We start from the raw sequence: 27,992 nt of genomic DNA, 5'->3' as shown, positions 1-27,992 counted from the left end.
TCCCCCTCCCTCTCGGCTTGCCCCGCGCGGTGGTCTGGATCACATTTAAAACCACATGTTCCTTCTCCGGGTGAGGAGCTGAGAAGATCAGGCAGCAGGCTTGGACAGCAGTGAGACGGGTTTGAAAAAGACAGGAAGGGACGGGACAGGATGGGACAGACCTGAAAGGGGACAGGACAGATGTTCCAGCCTCACCTTCTTCTGCCCCAACACACACACATGGTAGCTGCATAGCTCCACTCTGGACTTCTCAATCTTTCTCTCCCACAAAGTTGTCAGTATCCAGAGGATGTGGTCCAGATGGGCCATATCCAACATCTGTGCCAGATCCTGACTGATGAAGTGAACAGAAGGAGGGGAAACGAGGATTAAGCCAGTCAGTTGAAGGCAGTCGCAAGTGTTTGAAAGTGTTGAAATCGTCCAGACGTGTTGCGTTTTCTTCTCTTTTTTTTCCCCCTCTTAAGTGGGGAAACTCCATTTGGCGCTTGTCTCTATCTTTCTGTGTGTGTGTGTGTGTGTGTGGTCTTGGAGAAGCCCTCAAGGAGCAGCACTGCAGTGTATTCGTCGTTTATGCATGTGTTTTGCAAGGGCTGGATCTTCACAGTAAGCGATCTGCAGACTGGACCCCGGAGACACTCTTGCACAATGAGGACTCTGCTTTCTATTGGGCTTCACACGCTGCTGCTTCTGTATGTCAGACTGATGCTGTCAAAGGACTCCCTGGCTTCCCTCAAAGTGAGTAACTCTCAGTTAACCATGTAGTAGCCTCAAGCAATGGGCAGGAACTACCTCTGCCCACTCACTTAATCACTCATAATAATGCATAATATAATACATAACTCCAGTAGTGACCAGCGATGATGCAACCAGTGTCTAGTGCTAACACACTTTTTTGGTATTATGATAAGATCAAGCAACACTCTCAACATTGTGTGTTGGTTGTGAGTGTTGTACGTGGTCATGCCCTGCAGCATGACGTGGTAACAGGTATTTAGATTATGTTAATGGTGTCACATGGAACATCACGCCAGATGTGATACAAAATAATTGGTACTAATCCTGTAACTCTACACCCATTTGTATATAGAATATAGTATATAGAATTCTCGGAACTGAGGATAGCTAGCTTACAATAAGAAAGTTAAATATACAAATTGTTTTCCTATTTATTTCTCCGGTAGAATATAGTATAGATACTAGGGTTTAAAATACTTCTGCAAGCTTTTTTAATTACAAGTAAAAGTGTAAAAATACAGTTTTTTAAAACCATTTAAATTATAAAAGTAAAAGTAATGTAAAGGGGGGAAATGGCATTAAGGACAGAAGCTTAAACCACGCTACAGGGTCCTATAGTGCACTACCTCCATATCAGGTCAAGTCAAATAGTTTTATTGTCAATACTGCATATGTACAGGACATACAGAGAATTGAAATGACGTTACTCTCCTTCCCAAAAATTACAGAAAGTACAGAAATAAAATTATAAATATAAAATAATGGGAGACAGGACAACAAGGACACAGATAGACATATGTTAAACAAAAGACATAAGACAATAGCGCAATATAGTGGTACAACTGACTATAATGTTATATTAAAATGTTAATGTTGGAAAATTTGCGATACACTAGGCTCCTTGTTTCAGCTGCATATGTGGCCATTAAAAATGAATGCATTTTATTAAAGTTATTTTGACCTTTGGCTCAAGTCTTTTAAACCTCTGCGACAGATCAACTTCATACGAGGCTAAATACGTCTGCTATGTCCTTTCTGGAGTGTGACGTGACGTGATGTGCAGGTGCAATGGATTGCATATAAACCAATAGGGTGTTGGAATGGTACATGTTTATACTTCTCGTCCAACCACAATCAGATTCATTCTGTATTAAGAGATTTATCTGGATAGGGTTTTTTTGAACCATGAGAAGCCAGAATGAAAAAGCTGAAATGAAATAGGAGTAACGAGGCTCTTTTTGAAATGTAAGAAGTACAAAGTTCAGATAATTATGTAAAAATTTACAAGTAAGAAGTTGAAGTAGAAGCATGTAAACAGTCTTTTTAGAAAACTACGTGTACACTTTTAAAGTTCTCAATATCTCTTTTTAAAGATCAGTACCCTCAGAATTGTACCAACGAAGTATGGAGCTACATTCAGCTTGTTAATGGTGTAAAAATAGCAATTTCTTTGCAGGGTCAACGCAATGCCCATGTCACTAGCATTATGAGCCTGTTGGGAGCATTAGCTAAAAGCTCTGTATTTCAAAATGCTGGAAGTCAATTCAACAAGGAATTCAACAAAAGTTTGTACTGATTATCATGTTTCACGACACCCCAAGTCTCACTACAAATTTTACCTTTACTTTAGAGTACAAGCAAATTTGTCAGTCTGCGCATGAGTGAAAACAAACCATGGACTTAATCTTCATCTTTTAGCTGATGTATATTTGCATGTATGTTCATATTGCGGCTGGTTGCCAATAAAAAAGAAAAAAGTTTTCCCACAATTTGGTTACCCACATTGGATCAGTTTACTGACAAAATCTGATGTTCTCCATTAATCGGATTGTGAATTGCATGTAAATGCATTTATTGTTTGTGAATAAAAACTAATTGATAGCAAAAACCCATCCAGACGCGAATAGTTTCTCAACAGGTCCAGGGGTAATTTTTTTTCCTTTTATGGGGGGTCCTTTATGGGTGTGATTTTATTCACATCTGGAATGACGATTTTTTTCAGAAAATTACAGGTTACATTACCTACTGAACTCTGTGGTCATGAGGGATTTTAGTCCTGTTTACACGCATATCTCTGAGTTTTGTCACCTCGCGTTTAATAAAATAGCTTATTGTCCACTGCCACGCACCGTAATAACACTTTAAACACACGTTTCCACAGAGATCTATGTAAAAACAACAGCAAGTGGAAATGGAGGAGCTACTGAATGTGATGTCACGTGACCGAGAAAGTAAAAAAAACTCACTGGTCCTCCTGTTTTTTTCAATGGCAGTCCGGATGCCAGAGTTTTATTACTGAGTAAAAGTGTAAAAGTTTTTTCACAGATGCCCCTCTGAGAAACAAATCCCATCCGGATTGGGCTATTGTATTTTACTTACTTTGTTAGTACTGGATGTTTAATATATAAGGAATATGTAAGGAATTCGGTATTTGGGAGGGTTCTACAGTAGTATTGAGTTGGTTTGGTTCTTGTTCTTATTGTTGTGATGTCAGCCTGGTAATTAAGAATAAATAAAATAGCTGTAGGCCTATTTTGTGTAAGTGTGTGTGTGTATGTACACACCCTCAGTAAAGTCTGACGTGAGCATTATGCTGTTAGGGGACCAGCAAGAGTCTAATTCACTATTACAGATATATTCAGCAGGGATGTGTGTGTATGTGTGTGGCCTGAGATCTGAACACTACCAGAGATTTGTCAGGATCCTGTGAACTCAACAAGTACTGTTTTTCCCCCTTTCATTTTTCCCTCTCTTTCTCTTTCCCTCTTTCTCTTTCTGCACCCACTTAAGTGACCTGCCCTTCTTGCCATTAGCGGTCTCCACCTAATTTACTTGTCAGGACAACTCCCATCCTTTAGTTTTGTTTTCTTCATTTTCTCATGCTTTTACTTCTCCTTTTTGTCTCCTTACTGTGTCTTGTAATGGTTTCTCTCCCTCTTTCCATATTTCTCTTTCTCTGTCATCTTTTCTCTCTAGCTCTATCCCTCTTTTAGTTCATTAATCCAATACATACACCAGATGACCTCAGAAAATGACATTGCCTTAGTTTAAGTGCCTAAACTATTCAATCCTGTATGTAAAGCTCAAACTTCAGTTCTTCACTCTGAAAATCTACAGTACTACATTATCATTATTCATAGGTCTTTTAGTAAAAAGACCTGAAAGAGATGTATAACTATTTATAATGATTTAGTGTGATTTGTAGCAATTTATTACTCACAGACAGATGGATGCTGGGTGCTCATCTATTCCACTTGGCATAAGATACTCTGTAATTTATAAAATTGTCAATTAAAATAATTTTCTTGGGCAATATATCATCTACTAACAAACAGTAATCGCCACAAGCCTAGATGTAGTATTGCCAAATTATCATTATCATTAAAACAGCAAGAATCAACTACATGAATTCTGTCTTTTTAGGCCTCTTTTTTTCTTCTCTTTTTTCTCTGGCACCTCTCTCTCTCCCCCTGTTCCAACACATTTGCTCAGAGTGTAAATGGGTGCAGCAGACTGCTCCACCCTGCCATACTGAGAAGATCATAGAGCCTCATGCCGCTCCGCTGCAGCAGGATGAGGCTTCACACAGCTCCGCTATCGCACGGCAGGCTCAGCAGCTTCACTGGCCGCCCATGGCTTTCCCGCCTCAAACATGCGTGACTGAAAATCCCTCAGCCCTGATTCCTCTTTCTTGGATACGCCTAGCGTGTAGTAAACATCTAAAAACCAGGCCATTGTTTCTTGCCTTCTGAATTGGGCGGCAGCAAATTGAGGAGGTTTCAGTGTTGCACGTGATATTGATTGGGAAAGAAAGAGAAGAGAGGCTTGGTCTGGTGGTTTTTGGGGAGGTCATGGGGTGTGCATGAGTCAGGCATGGTGGTGGTGCCACTAGTTTGTTTTGTTTTGTTTTTTAACTTTTGGACAGTGCTTTTCTAAAAGATAAATGGGTCTGTTTTAAGCCATACTGGTTTGGTATACAGTCATGCAAAGCTGTCAAAAGTATTCCCGTTCATTACTCAGGTAGTATAGATACTAGGGTTTAAAAATAACTCAGTAGAAGTTGAAGTATCAACTCAATCTTTTACTCAAGTAAAAGTGTAAAAGTACTAGTTTCAAAACCATTTAAAGTATACAATCAAAAGTAATGTGAAGGGAATAATGCTCAGGCTCTGGAGTGTCTCAAAAGCCACAAATCATCTTCAGACTACATACGTCAGCTGTGTTCTTGCTGGCGTGTGGGCGAGACGTGATGTGCAGGTGTGATGGATTGTGTATAAACCAATAGGGCAGGGGTCCCCAATTACATTTTCCTAAGGGCCACATTCAGCCAACAACACAAAAGCAAGGGCCAGTGCATAAGTCTCATAATGTTAGCTAATTAGGCAGATAGTACAAAACCTATTTGTTTGCTGTTTTTGTGGATGTCATTAATTAGGTATATTAATGCAGCTGCGTTATTTTACTCAGCTTTCAGTGACAGCTGAATATGGGGTGGTGCTCTGTAGTGGCAATGCATAGACACTGCTCTAGGTGTGCACTGGAAAGTCTGTTTCTGTCCTGGCTTTTGATAATGTTCATTGAAGAAAATAAGATAAAGATAAAGATGGAGGGAAATATTGTGAGAAGTAGCACTGCAGTCTGTCTTGCCTGCCTAAACAAGAGGGTACTGACTGCAGCTTGCGGGAAGGCGGGGTTGGACGTCCAGCGCGTCCAGTCCCGCCCACCTTGTCGTGTCATGTCTTAGTTCCGCCTCTGAACGGAAGTAAACAAAGAACAGGGCTTTTAGCGGTTATATATTTTTTTCCGGACTTTTTATTGGACGTCCATGTCCGCCTTCCCGCGCGTGACGCGGACAAAGTAGGCGGGACTGGACGCGCTGGACGTCCAACTCCGCCTTCCCGCGGGCTGCAGTCAGTACTAGTTGGCCTTTGGCTGCACTGCCGGTAAGTTAAACACGCATGCGTAGGCGTTTGGCGGCGGGCCTACAGTTTGCTCCTCGCGGGCCGGATCAGGCACGCGGGCCGCCTATTGGGAAACCCTGCAATAGGGTTTAGGTTTACTTTTCCTCGGAAACAAAGGATTCACCGAGTGCATCCTTCACAGCCCACACTATCCCAAGATTCATGGCGTGCCGGCTTATCTCAGCAAAGAAAGTAGAGGAGTCTATAAAAGAGTTTAGTTATGCTTTTTTTTTTTGTTTGTTTTCTTTACTTGTCTGTGCTTGGTGCCACATAAATATATACAGGGGTTGGACAATGAAACTGAAACACCGGTCATTTTAGTGTGGGAGGTTTCATGGTTAAATTAGACCAGCCTGGTGGCCAATTCTTATTAATTGCACATTGCACCAGTAAGAGCAGAGTGTGAAAGTTCAATTAGCATGGTAAGAGTACAGTTTTGCTCAAAAGAGGATAAATTGTTGGTGCACGTCTTGCTGGCGCATCTGTGACCAAGACAGCAAGTCTTTGTGATGTATCAAAAGCCACGGTATCCAGGGTAATATTAGCATACCACCAAGAAGGACCAAACACATTCAACAGGATTAACTGTGGACACAAGAGAAAGCTGTCTGAAAGGGATGTTCGGGTGCTAACCCGGATTGTATCCAAAAAACATAAAACCACGGCTGCTCAAATCATGGCAGAATTCAATGTGCACCCTGCATTTACTTGGTATCGGATCAAACCACAATTTCCGGCATGGCCCACCTCTGAGTAATGAATTGAGAGAGAGTGCGCACGTGAGAGAAAAAAAGGGTGAGAGAGGAAGACACACACATAGTGAGAAAGTAACAAATTCTAAGCATCCTGATTGGCCTCTCCTCATACTTAGTTGGCCAATGAGGTTTCTGTGTGGGTGGAACTTTTAGCGTGTGAGAGAGACTCCACAATACTCTTTGCTACTTCTGTACAGTTTTCTACATTAACCGTGGTGAGTTAACCCGGTAGGAAGTACAAGGGCATGACAAAAAATAATCGCAACCAATCGACTAATTGAACAAATCATTGGCAGATTAGTTGACTACTAAAATAGTCATTAGTTGCAGCCCTGTTAAGAAGTAGAAAGTGCAGATAATTGTGTGAAATATATTTCCTGCTTAAGTATGTATGTATTGTTTATATTAGGGGTTGCACGACTAGTATTATTATTGACTAGTGTACCAGTTGTTCAAAAAAGTAGCTGACTAATTAAAGTAAACCAAAAACGCAGGAGATCGTTAAAGCTGCGTTTATTACTGATTGACAACACAAACAGATACGTTGAATATTATTTTAATCAACAGCTGAACAGGCTGGACTTTGGCAAAGCCTTTAAAAAGTGAAGTAATACAGCTTTAAACATAAGTAAACCAAAAAAACACATTATAAAATTTACTCCCCCACATGTATTACTAATTAAAATGTTTAAAATTAGAATGAGGTGCATATAACATATACCCAAAAAACTGGATAAAATGGCCAACATTTATATCACAATTGTAATGTGGACTATAACTGGTTTGTATTTGGATTAGCAATCACTTCGAGTCAGGATATCAATTATAAATGTTCAGGTGAGGTGTGATGAAAGAACAAAGAGTTCAGATCCAGCTCCAAAATACAACTCGACTTTAATTTTGCAGCATTATCATGATACAGGTATCCAACATGGCTATGTGTACATGTGTGTATGTGTGGTTTATCTATAAAGAGAAAAGAAAAGAAAAGCTTGAAATAGTAGAGAATACACTTAATAAACAGTATTTTACTCAGCAAAGTATACATAACCAATATGAAGGCATTTTAGTAAGAAATATGAGCCACAGACTATGTACTATATCACGTACAGGCCTACAGGCCTCGATTAGCTAATGCTTAGTGGCTAGTTGCTCAATCGTCCAAAATAGCTCAAACAAGCATTACACTTGACAAATTATACTTGAGAACCTTAATGATGATATAGCTTTTGGTCTTAGATTAAACAAGGAAAACAGGCAAAAACTATCTTACTCACTTTTAATGGACGCACACAGTAAAAAGCACACAATGAGAATGATTAAATGAAAAGCTGTGTCATGCCAATACCTCAGGTCTGTGCAGAATGAAACCCTTTTGCCAGAGAATAGATCCATTAATAGATGAAATGTGTTCCTTTGCTTACATTTTTATAAACATTTCCTAACCTTTAGAGGAAGAAAAAAACACTTTTATTGAGGTAATTTCTGACTCTGCAGCGCCCTCTCAGGTTTAACAGCGCACAGTGACAGCGCACCACCCCCAGCCATTAGGAGACCAATCAGGGCAACCACGTATCCATGTTTTAGTCTGAGGGTGGACTATTGGTTGAAATAGGTGACAATCACTTTTGTGACCGTGATTTGATTGGATACCTCTGAACATCAACGTTATCCAGCGCTCACGCCATTGGCGCAGAAGACATAATAGTTTTTTGTGGACCAATAAAAACCACATAATCTAGAAGAGGACATTCTTAGCTTTGTATTCACGTACAGCTTTACGTAAAAAACATTACATGGCGTGGTCGCTAGGAGCTTGGGAATATTACGTTCCGGTTGCGCTGAAAATAAACTCATGTTTGTGAGGAGAAGTAAGCAGGCGAATAAAGGACTTTTTTTATATATTTTATCTGCGGTTCAGTGCTGTATTGTGGATGCTGTGATAGTAAGTGATTTTTCTATAATATAATCTGAGGTTATTTTACATACTAATAATATTTTATAAGGCTAAGTTGTTGGGGAGGCGCGTTCCCCATGTAAATTTTGTGAAAAAACAGGCTGTTTTCAGTTGGAGATTTCTGGCGACTGGTTCCATGTAACGTTAACGTTAGATGGGTGAAAATTTGCCTGCAGGTAAAGTTAGCCATATTATTACTAAGAATGAGTCAGTTAGTTGGTCGGTGTGTTCAGAATATTTTATGCTTTAGAGCATTCTACTTTACGTAGTCAGAACAGGCCCGCCGGCGGGCCCGCTGCAGAGTACTTCTGCAATTACAGGTTAAAATCCATTCATTTTCCCAAAAATCGTCAGTGTGCCTTATAATCCTGTGCGTCTTGTGTATGTACCCGTCAGGTTGTAAGGAGCAGTAAATCCACTCGGGTGAAGTAACAGAGTTTCCGATTCAGTTTAGTTCTCCAGCACAGGGACTGGAGTAGCGGCATTAGCCGCTAACCGCTATTTCCCTTTTCAGAGGAGAGTATTATCGTCCTGTAGCCTGCTCCTAACCCCGGTTAGCCTTCTGGAGTGGTTAGCCGCTAATACTCAAGCATGAGTGCTGGAGAAATTCAGGAGTCAAGTTTACTGTAAAAATAAACAAAAGCTTTACTCAGCCAAATACCCCCACCCCCCACCCTTTTTCTACTTCAAGTTTTTCTACAAAGCACCTTATTAAGATGTTTGGAAGTGTGTCTCCTATAAGTCCCACGTGCAACACTGATCAGGGTAAACATTTATGCATATGTTTTGGAAACTTTTTTACATCAAGTTGTTATAAAAATGTTGGATAGTAAAGTTTGTATGTCTCCATATTTGTATGGACTTCTGCATACAGCCCTGATATGGTTTTAAATTAGAACGAAGCTTACTTGCTGGGAGTTTTTTCATATTTAGCCAATAAATGCGTTTTACTGCTGTGGATGGTTGACACATGTATTAAACCTCATTCCAAGCTCACTTTTGAAACCAACAACAGACACAAAACATTCTATAAACTTATGGATTCAAGGTTCAGACTTAATGATCATTTTTCTTTTTTACAGAATTCTGTAAACTTGAGGGAGGGAAATGCAGTATAGTTAGCCTCTTTAGGTGCTTCCCATAGGTTTATATGTGATCATAGGTGGTTGCTATGGTTTTCCAGGTGATTGCTATGTTATTTCAGGTAGTTGTTATGGTGTGCCCAAGTGGTTGATATCTGGTTGCTACTGTGTTACCCCAGGTGATTGCTATGGTGTGCCCAAGTGGTTGATATCTGGTTGCTACTGTGTTGCCAGGTGGTCACTATGTTATTCCAGGACGTTGCTATGGTGTTTGCTATCTAATTGCAATTGTGTTGCCCGGTAGTCGCTATGTTATCCCAGATGTATGCTCTATTTTACTATTATTATTTTTTTTTTTTTAGCCAAAATCTTGTTTTGAAGACCAGAGCATTGTGTTTTTAGCACATAAACTGCAGTCAAGTGTTAACTGTGCTGGGACACTTTTTCAGAAAGGACAAGTCGTCCTTCTTCTTTGTTTTTTTAGCTAAAATATATCTTTCTCCATTCGTCAGCAGAAGCAGAGTGTTACTGATACGTGGGATTTGTGAAAGCATAGATAATCACTATTGATATTTTGTCTTTGGTTGGCTTTCCAAGCTCAGACTTTTAAACAGGTGGTTCATGGGAAAAATGATCCACAGTGCTGGACTAAGAGCTGCGTGTTCCAGGATGGATTGCGTGTTCCAGCTGTTGAGGGTGTGCTGCTCCCAGAGGAAGCAGTGTGTGGCCTGTGTAGGGAAAGGGTAGGAAGTGATCAGACCGAGCAGATCTAACTCATAACTGATGACAGAGTAGCTGTTAAACAGCTGCAGCTTATTCATGCTGCTCTCTGGACTTATTCTCCAGTATTATTGGCACTAAGTGGCTATCACTGTGATTGTCACTCACATGCTGTAGCTACTCAATAATCACATGCTCTTAAAAATAAGTAATAAATTAATTCTGCATAGTAACCACTTGCTTCTTTAAGTAAATATTTTAGTGAATAGAAAAAAAATTCTGTAAACTTGAATAGGGAAATGCAGTATAGTTGCCCTCCTGATGTGCTTCCCATTGGTTTATATGTGATCATAGGTGGTTGCTATGGTTTTCCAAGTGATTGCTATGTTATTCCAGGTAGTTGTTATGGTGTGATCAAGTGATTGCTAGATTGTTGCTATGGTTTTGCCAGATAGTTGCTATCGTGTGCCCAAGCGGTTGCTACTTGGTTGCTATTGTGTTGCCAGGTGGTCGCTATGTTGTCCCTGGTGGTTGCTATGGTGTGACCTTTCTTATCCTTTAAGGCAGGGGTGTCCAAACTTTTTTTGTTGGGGGCCAGAAGGAATATATGTGCTGTCACGGGCCACAGACTTTGTAAAACAAATAATGAAACATATAATAATATTTTTTTTTGATTACCATCATTTACACATAATTTTACTTGAGTTACTCTCTTTATCTATCTTTGACAGTGTTGTGTAAACTAAGTTTTTTCAAATTGATGTTTCGTTTCATAATGCCTCTTAATATTATACTCCTTCATTACGGCAACTGGTTCCTGACAAATTAAACATACACACTTCCCTCTGAACTCAGTTAAAAAAATAGTCATTTTCCCAATGTGCCTGAAATTTACTGAATTTGCTGTCCATTTTTCATTTCTTTGGAGTTGTCATGTTCTCCCAAAAGCTAAGGAACATTAAACCGGCAGTCTGTATTATTTTGTTTTTAAGTTAAAAGCAGGAGCATTTCTGAGTGGAGAAGGGATAAAATAATGTGTTTAATGGTATCAGTGTGCTGGAACGACCATCCCTGCTAAACCTAAAATATTTATTCTAAAAACTGCGGTGTCAGGTCACTTTTTGTGGGAGTTCTTCTGGCCACGTCACGCGTCTTTAGGTACTTACATCACACGTACAGCCTCTGAAAGAGGAACCGGCTGTTGCTGCGAGCACACTCTCGCACTTTATCAACTCTTTGGCCCGTTTTCTGCACTACAACTGTACACTTTTGCCACTTTTAGACTCTTTGGCCCATTTTCTGTGCTTTAGAACTGAGCACTCTCGCCGCTTTTAGATTCTTTGGTCCGTTTTCTGCACTACAATGTGTCAAGTTTTAAATCTCGTCCTAAGTCTCATTTTTATTCTTTAGCTTTTAATGTAATTTTATTTATTCTGTTTCTTTTCTGTTCTGTTTTCTTTTCTTTTTGTTTTAATTTCTACTGGACAGCACATTGGTCAACTGAGTTGTTTTAAATGTGCTTTAGAAATAAATTTGAATGTGACTTTATCCCACACAGTTGTTATGGTGTGCTCAAATGGTTGCCAGATTGTTGCAATGTTTTTGCCAGGTTGTTGCCATGGTGTGCCAGAAAAGGTCACTACTTGGTTGGTACTGTGTTGGCAGGTGGTCGCTGTGTTATCCCAGGTGGTTGCTATGGTGTCTAAGTGGTTGCTATCTGATTGCTACTGTGTTGTTATGTGGTCGATATGTTTTTGTAGCTGCCATGTTATCCCACAGTATTGTTATGGTGTGCTTGAGTGGTTGCTAGCTGGTTGCTACTGTGTTGACAAGTGGTTGCTATGTTATCCCAGGTAGTTGTTATTGTGTGCCCTAGTTGTTGCTATCTGATTGCTACTGTTTTGTCAGGTGGTCGCTATGTTATTTCAGGTAATTGCCATGTTATCCCACAAGGTTGCTATGGTGTGCCTAAGTGGTTACTAGCTCGTTGCTTCTGTGTTGACAAGTGTTTACTATGTTATCCCAGGTGGCTGTTGTGGTGTTGCTATAGGTGGTTACAAAGTAGTCCTATGGTATCCTTGGTAGTCACTATGCTGTTGCTAAGGGGTTGCTAACGTTTTTCTAAGATTTTCTATGGTCTTCAAGGTGGTTGCTTTGGTGCAAGGTGGTTGCTACTATATATATATATATATATAGCTCCTCTCTCTCACACACACACGCTCGCACGCACGCGCACGCACGCACGCACGCACGGAAACGCACACAGACCCGCGCTTTCCTGCTTCTTGCTTTCCGGATTTTTATTCTCCTCAAATTAGGTTCGAATTCAGAAATCCTCACAACCAAGCTGAGACATTTACAATCCAATTAATCATCTATTCTTTATTCCAGCACCCTATGTTGATTTTTTATCTCCGCTCAAACATACAAGTATATATTATTATTTTAATTGACACCACTATTATACAAATAATTGCATTTTACATTTCTTACATTCATTTTTCTATTTACATTTAAATATCCACTATAAAAATTCGTGTCTGAAGAAAAACAAATGCGATTAATCACAGTTAATCACAGAATTTTTCTGTGATGAATCAGATATTTTTTTTTAAATCGATTGACACCACTAGTTAACTCACAGATGCACAGGATCTCCTCAGTGAGCAGTGAGTGAGTACGATGAATAAATGAAGCTCTGCATAAGTGTGTATGGGTGTGCTTGTGCTGCCCTCTTGTGGTGAAAACATAATCTTGCCATTTCTATTACCAATAGTAATAGTACTTCACTATATTCATATGTTGTGATTTATTATCAGTCTTACTGTCATCCTCATCATACAAACCCAGTATTTCAATTGCTAAAAAGCCTTTTAGAACCTGATTTCACAGGCTTGTATGCTAAAATTAATTTACTCTCCATAACTACCAAACACTGCATCTTAATGTAGACTAATTTCATCAGAACCTATGGGTAGGTTAGGTTAGGTGTCTTTAAGAACTATAGACCAATATCCTTGTTGCCACAGTTTTTAAAAAATCTAAAGAAATTATTTGTGAGTAGATTAGATACATTAATTGATAAACAAAATATTTTAAGTAGCAGTCAGTATGGATTTAGAGCAAATAATTTAACATCAATGGCTCTCATTATATTGATGGAACATATAACAACTGCTGTTGATCAAAAACAGTACTGTTTTTTTTTTTCATTTTTGTTGATTTAAAGAAAGCATTTGACACAATTGACCATAGTATTCTGCTTGAAAAGCTGAATAAATATGCCATTAAAGGGACAGCTGTACTATCCGAACTTAGTAATATTGTACAAAAATGGTGTAAAAGCAGCACCTAGAAAAGGCTGAGTCTTTGTGAAGCAAAGGTGAGCAAATGATCTCTAATTTGTAACAAACGCTAAAGAAAATTATTGAAATGTTAAAAACAAAACAATTTTCAAAGTTTGTCTCTGCTACACTGTGAATCAATAGTCATTCAGACTATGAAGGAACACACAATGAATCATGTAGTAACTTAAAAGTGTTAAATAAACCAAAATTAAGCTGTTAACTTGAGATTTCTGAAACTGGTAACTCTGATGAACTTATCCTGTGCAACAGAGGTAAATCTTGCTCTTCCTTTCCTGGGGCAGCCCTGATGAGAGACAGTTTCATCATCTTGTTTTTGATTGTCTTTGCAATTGCGCTTAAGAATACTTTCCAAATTCTTGAAATCTTTCGGATTGACTGACCTTCATTTCTTAAAGTATTTTTTTCTTTACGTAGTTGTGTAGGTCTTGCCATAATATAAATTAGAACATTACTTAAATAGGGTTAATCACTGTATACCAACTCTACCTCTTCACAACTTTACAACGGATGCTTTGAAACACATTAAGATTCAGGAAATTCAAGTAATTAACTCTTTCAGAGCACAGCTGTTAACTAAAAGCAGTTCCAGGTGACTAAAAAAAACAGCCAAGATGTGCGAAGCTGTCACTTTATCGCTTACTTGCTAATTCTATATGTTGTTCATAGTTTGGATAACTCAATCCAAACTGAACGTCCATGATCTACAATCTTATAGACAGCACTGTATCAAGAACGACCATTTAACAATAGTTTATCAAACCTCATGGACAAAATACTTACTTTGGCAATTCTTTGTCAAGAACTACAATACATACTTACTAACATTACTCAGTGTCCAGAAGCTGCAGCAACGTCTCTGGGTCTACATAAAAAAAACTGAATTATTTGATCAACTCTATTTGGCACAATCAAATCCTGTCTGTTCCATTCTATCCTGTCCGATCCCATCCCCATCAAATTCTGTCTTTTGTCTGTTCTGCAGGAGATCAATCAGGAGAAATGGGAGAGGGATATCCGGTCAGCTGCCAGTTTAGACGAGCTGCTGATGCTGACCGACTTCCCAGACTGGAAGTTGTGGAGGTGTCGCCTGAAGCTAAAACACTTCGACTCCCTTCCGGAGTTCAAATCGGCCTCAGCCGGGTCCCACAGATCCACTCGCTTTGCTGCCAACTCCTACAGCCTGGAGATACTCAAAGGTAACGGTGCCAGATAAATAACACAGACATCTCCCTCAGATCCAGTAACAATACAGCTCTGCATAGACACAAACATACCGTACTCGCACTAGCCTGTTGCTGTAGTAAATTCTACGTCATAATAATGTAATTTCAAGGGGCTATTCCAGAATCAGAAGGGGGAGGGGAGCTGAGGGGTGCACCCAAAGAACTTAGCCCCACCGATCCCCCTTAAAAAAATAAATAATAACTATAAATTAAATTGAGGGGAGTTCCCAGGATGGGTGAATGTATCAAATCAGAAGAAATATAATCATTTACATTCAAATCAGATATACAAATTATTATATACAAGGGACAGGTGTGTTACTTTCACACCTATTACTGTATGGGTAAGAGTTAGCCTGCTTGACAGATTTTATAGTTCTAATAATATGCTGAACCCTTTCGACAAACAGGCCTAAAACTAGGGTGTTAATAAATTACAAAATGTAGCACTGCTGTGATTAATTATGATACCAATCAATTTTTATAATAAACAATATTCAAACAACAGCAATGTTCCACAAAGTCCAACAGATAATACAAAAAGAGAAAATAAATATTAATTAATTAATTAATTAATAGTGCTCAGAAGGAAAACATTTAAACGAGCTGTTTGTGTACCTTCACAGCATGAGCATGCTCATGTGTAAATCCGTACCCTCTTCTGAGACACATAAAGCGTTGTGCTGTTAAGATATGTAATGAAATAATGAAGTTCTTTTTTTAACCAGAAAATAAATGTAAATGAAATCATTACAGAGATATTTTTGAAGTATTAAATGTGTCTAGCTTAGTTCTGTGTTGAAAGTCTTTGCATAATAATGCCTAATAATCTGATTTGTGCTGTTTCTTAGCCATTGATGAGGAGTGGCAGAAAACCCAGTGCATGCCCCGAGAGACATGTGTGGATGTAGCGAAGGAACTGGGCACTACCACCGCCATGTTCTTCAAGCCCCCTTGCGTTTCCGTTTTCAGATGTAGCGGCTGCTGCAATAAAGAGGGGGTCACCTGCCGAAACACAAGCACGACTTACGTTAATAAAACGGTACTGGTATTATTAATTAACACAATGATTTGTATTCTATTTTTTTTTCTTTCAAATAATACAATCATTTTACTCCAAGCAAAACTGATATTTTAACTGATATTTCAGTTCTTCTGTTTATTACATGTTTCTGAACAGGAGAGTTGAGGTGCACATTGAATTCTGCCGTGATTTGGGCAGCCGTGGTTTTATGTTTTTTGGATACAATCCGGGTTAGCACCCAAACATCCCTTTCAGACAGCTTCCTCTTAGAGCGTCCACAGTTAATCTTGTTGGATGTGGTTCGTCCTTCTTGTTGGTATGCTGACATTACCCTGGATACAGTGGCTCTTGATACATCAGAAAGGCTTGCTGTCTTGGTCACACATGCACCAGCATGACGTGCACCAACAATTTGTCCTCTTTTGAACTCTGGTGTGTCACCCATAATGTTGTGTGCATTGCAATATTTTGAGAAAAACTGTGCTCTTACCCTGCTAACTGAACCTTCACACTCTGCTCTTACTGGTGCAATGTGTAATTAATGAAGTTTGGCCATCAGGCTGCTCCAATTTACCCATGAAACCTCCCACACTAAAATGACAGGTGTTTCAGTTTTATTGTCCAACCCCTGTATAAAGTATTGATAACCTTTGCTGCATATATGGCTCAAATAATAATAAACTGAATAAAATACCTTAAGATGTAAAGTTTATTACAATATCATATTCTAATATTAAACTATATGATGCCCCCTTTCATTTCATAGACTTTTACAGTTTTACCCCTTAATTATGAAGTATTTGTTCGAAGAAATTATAGCTAAAAATGTATATCTCTTGGAAGTTTTTATGATTGTTGGCCTTCCTTTCCACAGCTCCTGAGTGTCATTCCATTTGAATATGGACCGGAGCCAATGCTGGTAAAAGTAGCCAATCATACGGAGTGTAAATGCCAGGAACCGCAGCTGATTCGCAGACATGCACGTCCTCACAGCAGTGGGTCAGTATTACCCTCATCATATAAAAACACTGCACCTTACATCAATTATGAACACCTCCATGTTTCTGCAGCATGTTTGTCTGGAAACGGTTATTTGTTGATGTACATGGTAAGTACTTAGTAAAAACAGAGAAATAAGCTCTGGAGAGTGTATTGGTACTTATCATCATGTTACTGGAGTTTGTACCTCCCACTTACATGGTTAATATCTAGAACCTGTGAGATATGTCAGTGTAATGAAATTAAACGGTTCTTGTACTTACCATCCTGTTAACCAAAATAATTACCTAGTACTTTGGAGTTTGTTTATCCCATGTACCTGTTTAATATCTAGAACCTGTGAGACATTTCAGTGTGATTAGACAGGACTGTTTGTACCTCACAATTACCTGGTTAATACTATAAAAGAAAGGGTTACCATTTTTTTAGAAGACTTTTTACTTCTGCTCCTTAATTTTGTGTGCAGTTATGGGTACTTTCTACTCCTTACATTTTAAAAATAGCCTTGTTACTCATATTTTGTTCAGGCTTGATTTGATTCCGGCTGGTCAACATTAAAAAAAAAAAACATATAAATCGCACCATCTGGAAAGCTTGTGGTTGGATAACAAGTATAAACATATACCATTCAGACCCCTCTAATGGTTTGGATTTGATCCATCCCACCTGCATGTCACGTCAAAGATGCACGTCCAGATGCATGTAGCCTTATAAAAGAAACTGGAGAGAAGTGGAGTGAGATGTCTCACTCCAAATTGAGACCCAGTGAGAAAGCTGGTAGCAAGGAAGACCTTAATTATTCGTCGCCAGATGCAGCGAGTGGCATCGGAATGGTTGTCTGTAAAAACAACTCTCTTCAGAGAAGTTGCAGCTCTGCGCCCTCCAAGCACCACGAGCTAATGGCTTTTAAAAATTCACCGTCTAATTTAAAAAAGCATATTGAGGTAAACTGATTCCTGTTTCCTACAGTTGTAGTAATCTAGTGATGCACTAATGGTGAATTTGTCATGTTTTCCATGGCTTGGTACATGCCAAGACATGCTCAGGTTTGCTTGCTTGGTCTAGGCTATGATTCAATGTTGTAAGTTAGTTCGGAGAGCGTGTGTGAGCTTTTAATTTTTTGAGTTTGTGTGTAGATGTGGGTAATCCAGGTCCAAAAAGTAAAAATCCATCACAGGATTTCACTCCAATTGCCTGTCTGGCTGTGAAGCCAATTTTACCTAATTTCTGGGATGGATTTTTAATTTCTGGACCTGGATTTCTTAAAGAACCATTCTAGGTTCCAAGCTGGCTAAGAGAGCGTTGAGAGTAGGCAACACTGGCATCAAAGCAAAACCTACTACTTTATAAAACATATTTTGTTGAGTATTTTTCTGTTTGTTTAGTCAGTAAATTTATATTCCATAGATTTGATAGATTCAATATTATTCTGCAACAAATGTAGAAAATGAGAATTAAATGTGTCCAAACATTTGACTGGTATTTTATATTATTGCTATGTGCAATATTTGTAAGTTGTGCAATGCTACAGTCTACAGCTGGTTGGTAAAGCATGTAGTAAGGACAGGTATGATGCTGTATGTGTGAGTCTGAGTCTGTTTGTAAAAGATTTTTATAACATCTCTGAGTCTTTGGCGACTTTTTTTAGCACCATTTCAGTTCTTATAGTCATCTAGGCATAGGGAGGTAGTTCGTTAAAGGCCCCTGTAGTGCGGCCTAGGCTTTTGTTTATAAGGTCATTTTTCCCCATACATTACTTTTACTTTTATACTTTAAGTAATTTTTAAAGCAGTACTTTTACTTAAGTAAAACATTTGAACTTCTTCATAAGTATTTTTTAACTCCAGTATCTATAATTCTACCTGAGTAATAATTGTGAACACTTTTGACACCCTTGATCCCTACATATCATTCTTTACTTTCTATCTGTCTGTTTATATCTCTGTCTATGCATGTGGTTATTATTTATGTATCCCTACATACCTTTACTTTCTGTCTATGTGTCTGTCTGTTTATAACCCTGTCTATGTATGTGGTTATTATTTATATACTCCTTATTTGTAATGATGACAGAGACATTGATTTTTTTTAAGGATTTTTATTTTGCTGGTCTGGTTGAGATGTATTCAGTGTTCAGGTGTTCAGAGTGGGTTTGGGGTGAAATGCTTTGTTCCAGAGAAGCCCACAGAGTCAGAACTGATCACAGTGATTGAGACGGGACCCATACGTCTGAAGGGTGGACTGCCTCTAAGAGAGTGGCTGGGGGACGCCGGCCGGCCCTGGGCGAACCCCTCACAAGCTTTGCAGGGCTTGTTTGGGGGCGGGACATTCCCAGCTGGTTGACTGGGAAGCCCTGATGCCACAGGGCCGGTGCGTTTCCCACCAAGCAGCGCCCCACCTCCCTAGAGGATGCCCAGAAACTGGGTTACCTCACTTACCAGGACTCTAAGAAAGAGCCTCTGGCAAGAGGAAGGTGGAGCCGCTGCTTTATCCACCTCTTCAGATGTGGTTCCTGTCACCACCACTGTGAACAGCTCTGAGTCTGTAAGCTTCTCTAGAACGGAGCATTCGACACCAAACCCAGTCTGAACAGCTGAACACTGAATATCATCTCAACTACAGACAATGATTAAAAAATGATTGATTGATTATTTACAAAGCAATTTCTTAATCTCTGATTGGTCTCTCAACTGTACATATTTTTCTACAGCCCTCTCAGCCTCCTTGTGGCAGCCCAAAAGGCACAATGCGGCTCGGGCGTGGGTTCTGTAGAGAAAGCAAGAAAGCAGATAACAGTGGATTTAGTGCTGGTTCCTTCATCTGATTTATTAGGTTGATTAAAGCAGAAGTTAAAGTGGCTTACCTGACATCCTGGGCTGCATCAAATGCCAGTGTGCTGACGGCAGGAATGAATTTGCTCGCGAACGTCTTCCTGCCAGTCAGCACACGTGAAACCCCGACCACCTGCAGGAGCCTCACCAGGCTCAGTGCAGTGGCGGCCCTACAGACCGGGTTTCTGTGGCTGGACAGAAAAGAGTGAAGGAACACAGTCAGAAACACATGATCACATGACCTGGTGGTACTTCCTTCATTTAGTTTTCATTTTAAATCTATTAAAGAATAATTAACATGAATATATATTTACCGTATTCCACCATCCAGCAGTCCTTGCAGGACTCGGCCAGGTGAACAGGAGAGCACCATGGTGCTGAGGGCTAGCTCCACACCCTGCCTTATAAAAAGGCTGGTCTCTCCAGCCTTGTGAAGGAGGGTGCGAGCAGCGACCTCTACCTCACTGTCCATATCACACTGCAGGTGAGTGAAAAGGTGAGCCATGGTGGTAATGGCGTCCCGAGAGACTATAGAGCGGAGGTTTTGCACCTGAAACAGTGGAGACAACAGAAGCAGCACACTAAGCCTCGGCCTATTGAACTCGATCAGTTTCTGAATCATATCATATTACAGAAGAAGCTGCTGTAGAGTGTGTATGAAGTGTGTTAAACTCTTACCTCCGCGATTACGGCGGTGCTAATGTAGTGGAGCTCTGGCAGCACCACTTCAGCGTGATGTTCTGCCAGAGCTCGCACAAGCCGTAGTCCCTCGGTCTTCCTTTCCCTGTTTCACAACCAAGACATTCAGAGAATTATAGGTTGAACAGGTCTGAAAGATGGTTTTCACTTATAATGTTTTCAGTAATCTTCAGTTATTAAATCTCTAGTCTGAGTATATTTCACTCTACTCTGAAACAGATCACTGCTCCGATAGAATTGTAGTAGAAATCTTACCATTCCTCATCCTGCAGCAGACCTAGCGCCTGGCCGAGAGCTTCCTCAGGCCTGTTGAGGGGTTCTTCGCTGGTCAGGGATGGAAGCAACAGTGGCTGCACCACTACCTGACCTTTCCCAACGGCCTGAGGAGCTGCCCTGATGTTACTGGGCTTCTTCCTGACTGCTCTCTCCACCTGTGCTGGTTCGTCCTTTATCACGCTGTGGGCAGCCATGTTATTAATGGGCTGCACCACAGCTTGGACTGGCCTCAGCTTCCTCCGCCTGTCCAGTATTGGTATCCTGCTACCTGTGATTATATCAACAATAAATGGTATATGTAAGGTCTAGTAAGGGATTAAGTAGTAAGGGATTAATTAGTAAGTGATTAAAGACGCTCAACACTCAAAACTGGAACTTACCTGGTGAATTGTAGGCCGTTGGTTTATTCACCACCACTGGTTGGGTAGCAGTGACAGGCAGAGGCTCAGGTGGAGGAGTTGGCTGGAAATGGAGGGGCTTTGAAGTAAACTCTTCTCTAAAGGAGGAGTTCTCCATAGCTCCGCTCCATTTTGGCTCCAGCCCTTTGATTGGAGGAAACCTGCTGCCAGTGTTTTTGACAGCAGGTTTTGCTGGTGGTGGACTGGGCATGTGCAGATGCCCCTAATGAAAAAAAGTAGATTAAAATATACTAAATATACTATAGTGCACTAAAGTGTACTTATAGCAGCAACATTATTCATATTTAAAGAGTGCTAAAATGGAACAACGTTTTTGTGCTTATTATACTTTAATTGTATTAAAATAAAAATGTGCTAATTGTACATAACTGTACTAAAATGGAACTATTTTAAATATACTTAAGTGATATTTAAACATACTACTTTATGTATGTAACGCCATATTATACCAATGTAGTATTTAAATTTGCTTTCTAAAAAATTATGCATTGTACTTGTACAGTAAACTACTGTAACAGTTGTTTTTAACAAATTTTGCTAAAAATTGTAGGATCAAAGTTTACTGTCAAATATTTGATGAAATAATATTAATGTACTTTAAATATATTTTATATGTATATTTTATAAGAATTTTATAATTAATCTGTTTTTTTTATTTTTAAAAGCATACTTAGACATTTCTCAACATGTTTTAAGTACAATTAAGTATATATTTTATATTTACCAGGGACCAATGTGGAGCTTTAGTCTTGTGCCTCATTAGAGGAAGTCCGTGGACCCAGGGCACAATTTCTGGGAGACGAAACTTCTCCTCTTTTCCAAAATCCATCTTTAGTTCTCAGAAATAGATCTGATGTGTGTCTATAGAAGAAGAGTCACACTCTCTGATTTGAATACTGAGTGACGAGTCCTTAGATACTGTGGGCTGGTGATGTCACCACGGAACGCTAGCTGAAGCTACGGCCATATTGTCATGGCGATGGCGAAGAGTTCCGAAGCTTCAGAAACTCGCGCAGTACAATGTGTTTAAATATGAAATGTTAAAATAATGCTAGCATAACATTAGTACAATGTTAGCGTAATTTTAGCGCCACATTAATGTAACATGAGTTTATTGTCCAGCACTGGCTGGTAATGCAGTGCAACAGTGTAAACCAATCAAAAAACAGAAAAGAACAGTTACAGAGGAAAAAGGCAGCAATCAGATTATTGATATTATATAAAATGTGTTCATATCTATAAGCTAAATATGTGAGTTAAATGCAGAATTTGATGTGAATTTTCATTTAATCTTAACCCTTAAAACCCCATTGATGCAAATTGCATCAAAAATTGACCATTATTTATACAACTTAATTAGTCAGCAATGCGTCAACGCACCAACATGATTCATACATTGTAACAAACAGGGAACCCTATTTTTTCTAAAAACTGCACCGACCTCGCGCTAAACTGAAGTGTTTTTGAGAAATCTATTATAAAATACACCTAAAGAATAGGCTAACCTTTTATATTTCCAAGCATATTACTTCATTATAACACCATTTATTATCTCAAAACACCATAATCTGCCTGTTTACTTTCACTCTGGGGTTTACGGTTAATCTCATGACGTCACTGCTGGTCCTGATATGTCAAAAAAAATAAATAAATGTAGTTAAAAAAAAACAATAATAACCAATAATTTAGCTAATAATATTTATTTTAGTGCTTCTAAAATATTTATGAGGTATGAAATCAAATAGCATCTGCCGTTTAGAGGTGAGTATTATCGGCCTGTACCCTGCTGCTAACCCAGGATAGCACAACTGTAGAAGCATTAGCATTAGTCGCTAACCTCAGCGCTAGCTCTTCTGTTGTTCAGAGGGGAGTATATCAGCCTGTAGCCTATGCGTTTACCAAGTTAAAACAAGCTACGTGGGGCGAACCGCTTCCTCAGTGTAGCTCTATCGGGTGGCATTAGCCGTTAACCGCTAGCGGTTAGCCGCTAATTCTAATGCTCCAGCTTTAGTGGAAATTTGGAAATTTATGCATAGGGTAAATAAACAGAAGCGCTTTACTCACCCAAATAAACAGTTTTCAGGAGAGAAATCTGTGTAGATTAACATCCTGCACTCGTTTGACTTTTCTGACTTTTTTTTTTTTTTTTTTTAGAATTACAGTTTTGTTTACTTAGCGTAGCTTCTGCTGAATTTAGAAGAAAAACATGGTGACACCCCCATTCTTATTACTAGATACTAGTTACAAGTGTTGCATAAAATGCACCTTTGTGTGAAAATAGACCATTGCACCTTATAATTCTGAGCCTTATAGTGTGGAAAAATACGGTACATTAAACATAGGTCTATATATATGTGTGAAAAAAATCGGTTTGGAGAACTTGTTACTCCTGTTAGATTTAAATGATTAGTCATTGAAATAATCAGGTGAAAAACTAAAAAAATGAGCTTTTGTATTCTGTATTATGTCTAATATAAATCCAAATCTTAAATATTACTGTGTATTTCTCTGTATATTTCTCCTAGACATTAAACATAATTACAGACCTGCGCCTGTGGTATGCAATTTAGATGGTACTAAGCAATGAAATGAAATGGCACGACTGCCACTTCAGCCACTTTTCCTCCTCTGAAAGAGGTCTGACAAGTGGTAAATGGACATGGTAATTTTATTAAGAAGGTCTGTGCCTGGAAGAGATCATCTGAGTGCCTCCTGGACCAATTACAGCCAGCAGCATCCACGAACCAGCCTCATAATCCCTGTAGAACATCAAATCTGTGATGACTTGGATCTTCATTACTGAGCTGTGTGTGTGTTTGTGTGTGTCTGCATTTGTGCGTGTGCTACAGCTGTATCCCCATCCGACAGTCAGGAGACTCCAGACGGCTGTGTGATCAAGGACTCATATGGGACTGTTTGGAGGGTCGTTGTGTGCCTTACCCTTCCAGCAACCAAGGTCAGTAAAAAAAACTGTTTTTGACCTTTTACCCTGCATTGCATTCACACTAGCAGGTAACAGAGGGATTTAGCTGCAAGATGCAAATGGAGTTGAGATTTTGACAATTTTATGCAAATAAACGACGAGGCAATAAGGCAATGTTCTACACTGTGGGTCAAACTATTTTTTTCAGCCCAATCTTAAGCCAATTTCTGGACATTGGACAACTGGACATGCTTAAGTACTTGTTAACAAAGTGCTCACCTTACAGCACAGTGATTTATCAGTCTACTCATGCTTTAGTAGAGCTGTTCAGTGTGAAGATCGCCTGGTCCTCTTTGAGTTGCGGCACGCAGCTGCTCACAGTGGCGGGGATCAGCCTCAAGCACCACCAAGCTGCCACAAAACCCATCAAGGGTGGCAATGAGCAGTGACCGTGTCAAGCGCTTGTTCATATGGGCCACGCCTGCACTGGTCCCAACTCCACACCTATGAGCCATTTGGTCGGTCTGTCCTGCTGCTCACGTTGTGTGCGTGCTTGAAATTCAGAAATCCTTACAATCAAACATACAAGTATATTCTAGTATTTTAACTGACACCACTAATATAAATATAATTGGATTTTACATTTCTTAAATTCATTTTTTTATTTTAATTTATATCCACTATAAAAACTTGCATCTTAAGAAGAACAAGTGTGATTATTTGCAGTTAATCGTTATTGTCATGATTAATCAGATTAAAAAAAAAGCAAGCATAAATCCAAATGCAGAAAATACTGTACATCAGTAAGTAGCTATAGCACTAGACCTTACATGCACAGAAACAGAAAATGAGTTAATGGATGTGCTTTTTTTTTTGTGATTTCAGTATAAGACCTCATAGAAATGAATCTCTCTTCTTTTTTTTTTTTAAACAAATTTAAAACCTCTGGAATATAATCAAGAGAAAGATGGATGATCACAAGCCATCAAACCAGGCTGAACTGCTTGAATTTTTGCACCAAGAGTGGCTCAAAATGATCCATTTTGATCCATCCAAAGCAGTGTGTAAGACTGGTGGAGGAGAACATGCCAAGATGCATGAAAACTGTGATTAAAAACCAGGATTATTCCACCAAGTATTGATTTATCAAAAGTGAACTCTCAAAACTTTATGAATATGAACTTGTTTTGTTTGCATTATTTATGGTCTAAAAGCTCTGCATCTTTTTATTTATTTCACCCATTTCTTATTTTCTGCAATGCTCTAAATTACAACATTTTTATTTGGAATTGGGAGAAATGTTGTCTGTAGTTTATAGAATAAAACAACAGCATTTCTTTTATTCAAGCATATACCTTGAACTGTGTTCTCAAATAAGTGGTCTCTTATTTGTTTCCAGAGCTAAGATTTCAATATTTCTCAAGTTTTAATTTTACCTTTAAATATTAACAGCCTGTTGTCCTTCTATTTGGGCAGAAACTTTTCCCACCCCGAAGGCAGAAGACTGTGAAATCGATATAGAACGCTGTGAATGTATTCCTAAAGAGACCACGCCCACGCAACAGTCCTCACTGTGTCCCTCCAACTACACCTCGTGTGCAGCCAAAAGCAGGCAATTCAACCAGACATAGTGCAGGTAAAGACTACTCATACAGATACAGAGTACTGAAAACCATGCATGATACAGATCAATTACCTATTTAAAACTAGGGATGTCCTGATCACATTTTATTGCTCCCAAGTCTAAGTATCTGAGTATCTGATGATACCAAGTCCTGATCCAGTGCTTCGGAAATGAATAGTAAAAAAAAGAACATACCCAATTGTCCCTTAAGGTTTTTTCTTAGTTGATCTTTTTTATTTTCTTGAAACAACAGTATCAAAGCAAAATAAACTAGTATTTAAATATTTAAATGAAAATTATTTATATGGCTAATACTTATCAAGTATCAAATTTAATATGTATCTTAAATGCTGGTAGTTAAGAACCTGTATAGTTGAGAACGCTGAATGATCCAGCGGTCTAAAGCGCTGCCACTATGATTGGGAGATCACTGCTTCGAATCCTGGTCATGCAGCTTGCCATCACCTGCCAGACCCCTGAGAGAGCACAATTAATGTTGGATGGTAGATAGCGCTCTTTCCCCTCATCTCTCCTAGGCTGATGTCAATCAGCACAAGGCACCTGTGAGCTGATGTATCAGAACCGAGTCACTGCGCTTTCCTCCGAGTGCACTGTGATAATACTCGGTAATGCTGCATCAGAAGCTGTTTAAAAAAAAGAGGTGGTGATTGGCTTCACATTTGTCTGAGGAGGCATGTTCTAGTTTTCACCCTCCTTGTGTTGTGGCATCACTAGTGATAGAGGATATACAGCTGAGTAGCAGTAGAAAAAAAAATATATATATATAATTAGTTACTATAGAGTTACTGAGTTTAACTGACAGCTTTAATCAAGGAAATAAATGCAAGTAGCTGCATGTATTGCGTTATTAAATTATTAAATGTATTATTAGTGATCAGGATCTTTTCCACCCCATTCCAGTCCTTTAAAATTTAAAATTTTCTAATTCATAGTTTTTTCCTGAAATTACATTGCCCTCTATAATGTTTGGGACAAATGTACATTTGTGTACACCCATTTTGTATATTTTCATGTGGGAATAAATTGACTGGATGGTATAGCTTATATATATTTAATATATATATATTATATAATATATATATATATTATTCCCACATGAAAATATACAAAATTAAGATCACTAAAATGGTTACAAACAAATAGATTTTAATACGACTTGGTGCATTATTTATATATATATATATATATATATATATATATATATATATATATATATATATATATATATATATATATATATAATGCACCAAGTCGTATTAAAATCTATTTGTTTGTAACCATTTTAGTGATCTTAATTTTGTATATTTTCATAAGACATTTCTTTTTTTACGCGTGTATCAGGGTCCAGCCTCAGACAAGAAAAAAGGCACAAAAAAAATTGTATTGCTTCAACGGAACGAAAAAAATATTTATTAAAATGTGTGTTTGTATTAAATATGTATTAAATTAGTCAGTTAAATTAAGATCACTAAAATGGTTACAAACAAATAGATTTTAATACGACTTGGTGCATTATTTATATATATATATATATATATATATATATATATATATATATATATATATATATATATATATATATATATATATATATATAATGCACCAAGTCGTATTCACTTATAATTCCTTTTAAAATTAAGGAGGTTTTGTTTGGGTTTGTTTCATAGATCCAATATGTTTGTATGGCATTGTCTTTTTATTTATAGAAAAATTATATTTTTAATGTGAATCAATGTGGTTCATCTCATGTTAATTGACGGTGTGTGTGTGTGTGTGTGTGTGTGTGTGTGTGTGTGTGTGTGTGTGTGTGTGTGTGTGTGTGTGTGTGTGTGTGTGTGTGTGTTTGTTCTCTCTCTCCTCAGCTGCAAGACATAGTAAGGGGAAGTGCAGATGAGAAGCTCCGCCCCCTGACAGTCTGCTTCTGCTGAAGCAGGGAACAAAGATAAATTCTAATTTATTTACATTCTTATTTATAACACTGCCTTATGTACACAAGTATGTAACATTTTAACCCCATTTTACATTAATAAAATGACTTAAATATTTAACATGTAAAAAAAAATACAATTTAATCACTGTATGTAAATAAAACTTCACGTGTTTCTGTGCACTGAATATAAAATATAACAATTTAAACATTTCTGTGTTTTTAATGACATTTCATTTAGAGTATGAACAGTGATATTTGATATTGTTTATTGACACTTTTGTTTTACACATTTGAATTAGTATAATCTGTCTATAATAAGTCTTGATGGATTTAAATGGGATTAATGCTGTAGCAATGTTTTTGACAAGCAAACAAGCAAAATGTGTCAATTTGAGTAAAGCCTCTCTGTTTTAAAAGGAGTAGAAGACAGAAACCACTAGACAAA

The 27,992-nt window shown here is 38.5% G+C and overlaps 2 protein-coding genes across 4 annotated transcripts; one reads left to right on the top strand and one right to left on the bottom strand.

The window, feature by feature from the left end:
• The first annotated feature begins 5 nt into the window (after positions 1-5).
• Positions 6-27,753, top strand: vegfd (vascular endothelial growth factor D). Of its 3 annotated transcripts, none has more exons than XM_022668180.2 (7): positions 16-735; positions 14,561-14,774; positions 15,653-15,843; positions 16,700-16,824; positions 23,899-24,005; positions 25,449-25,608; positions 27,480-27,753. In XM_022668180.2, exons 1-6 carry the CDS (start codon positions 571-573, stop codon positions 25,601-25,603), a joined length of 957 nt encoding a protein of 318 aa, XP_022523901.1. In that variant the 5' UTR covers positions 16-570; the 3' UTR covers positions 25,604-25,608; positions 27,480-27,753. The 3 variants fall into 3 exon arrangements, with proteins under 3 accessions (XP_022523902.1, XP_022523901.1, XP_049327253.1); XM_049471296.1 differs by lacking the exon at positions 16-735 and adding an exon at positions 8,292-8,396; XM_022668181.2 differs by lacking the exon at positions 25,449-25,608 and having other exon boundaries at positions 6-735.
• Positions 18,913-20,208, bottom strand: LOC111191952 (TOG array regulator of axonemal microtubules protein 1-like). Its single transcript, XM_049471297.1, has 3 exons — positions 19,970-20,208; positions 19,688-19,846; positions 18,913-19,590 (listed from the first exon to the last, which is right to left on the bottom strand). Exons 1-3 carry the CDS (start codon positions 20,158-20,160, stop codon positions 19,473-19,475), a joined length of 468 nt encoding a protein of 155 aa, XP_049327254.1. The 5' UTR covers positions 20,161-20,208; the 3' UTR covers positions 18,913-19,472.
• Positions 27,754-27,992: the final 239 nt, after the last annotated feature.

The sequence above is a fragment of the Astyanax mexicanus genome, chromosome 23 (genome assembly GCF_023375975.1).
Source record: "Astyanax mexicanus isolate ESR-SI-001 chromosome 23, AstMex3_surface, whole genome shotgun sequence".
Lineage (NCBI taxonomy): Eukaryota > Metazoa > Chordata > Actinopteri > Characiformes > Acestrorhamphidae > Astyanax > Astyanax mexicanus.
This window is presented reverse-complemented; position numbering and strand designations above follow the sequence as displayed.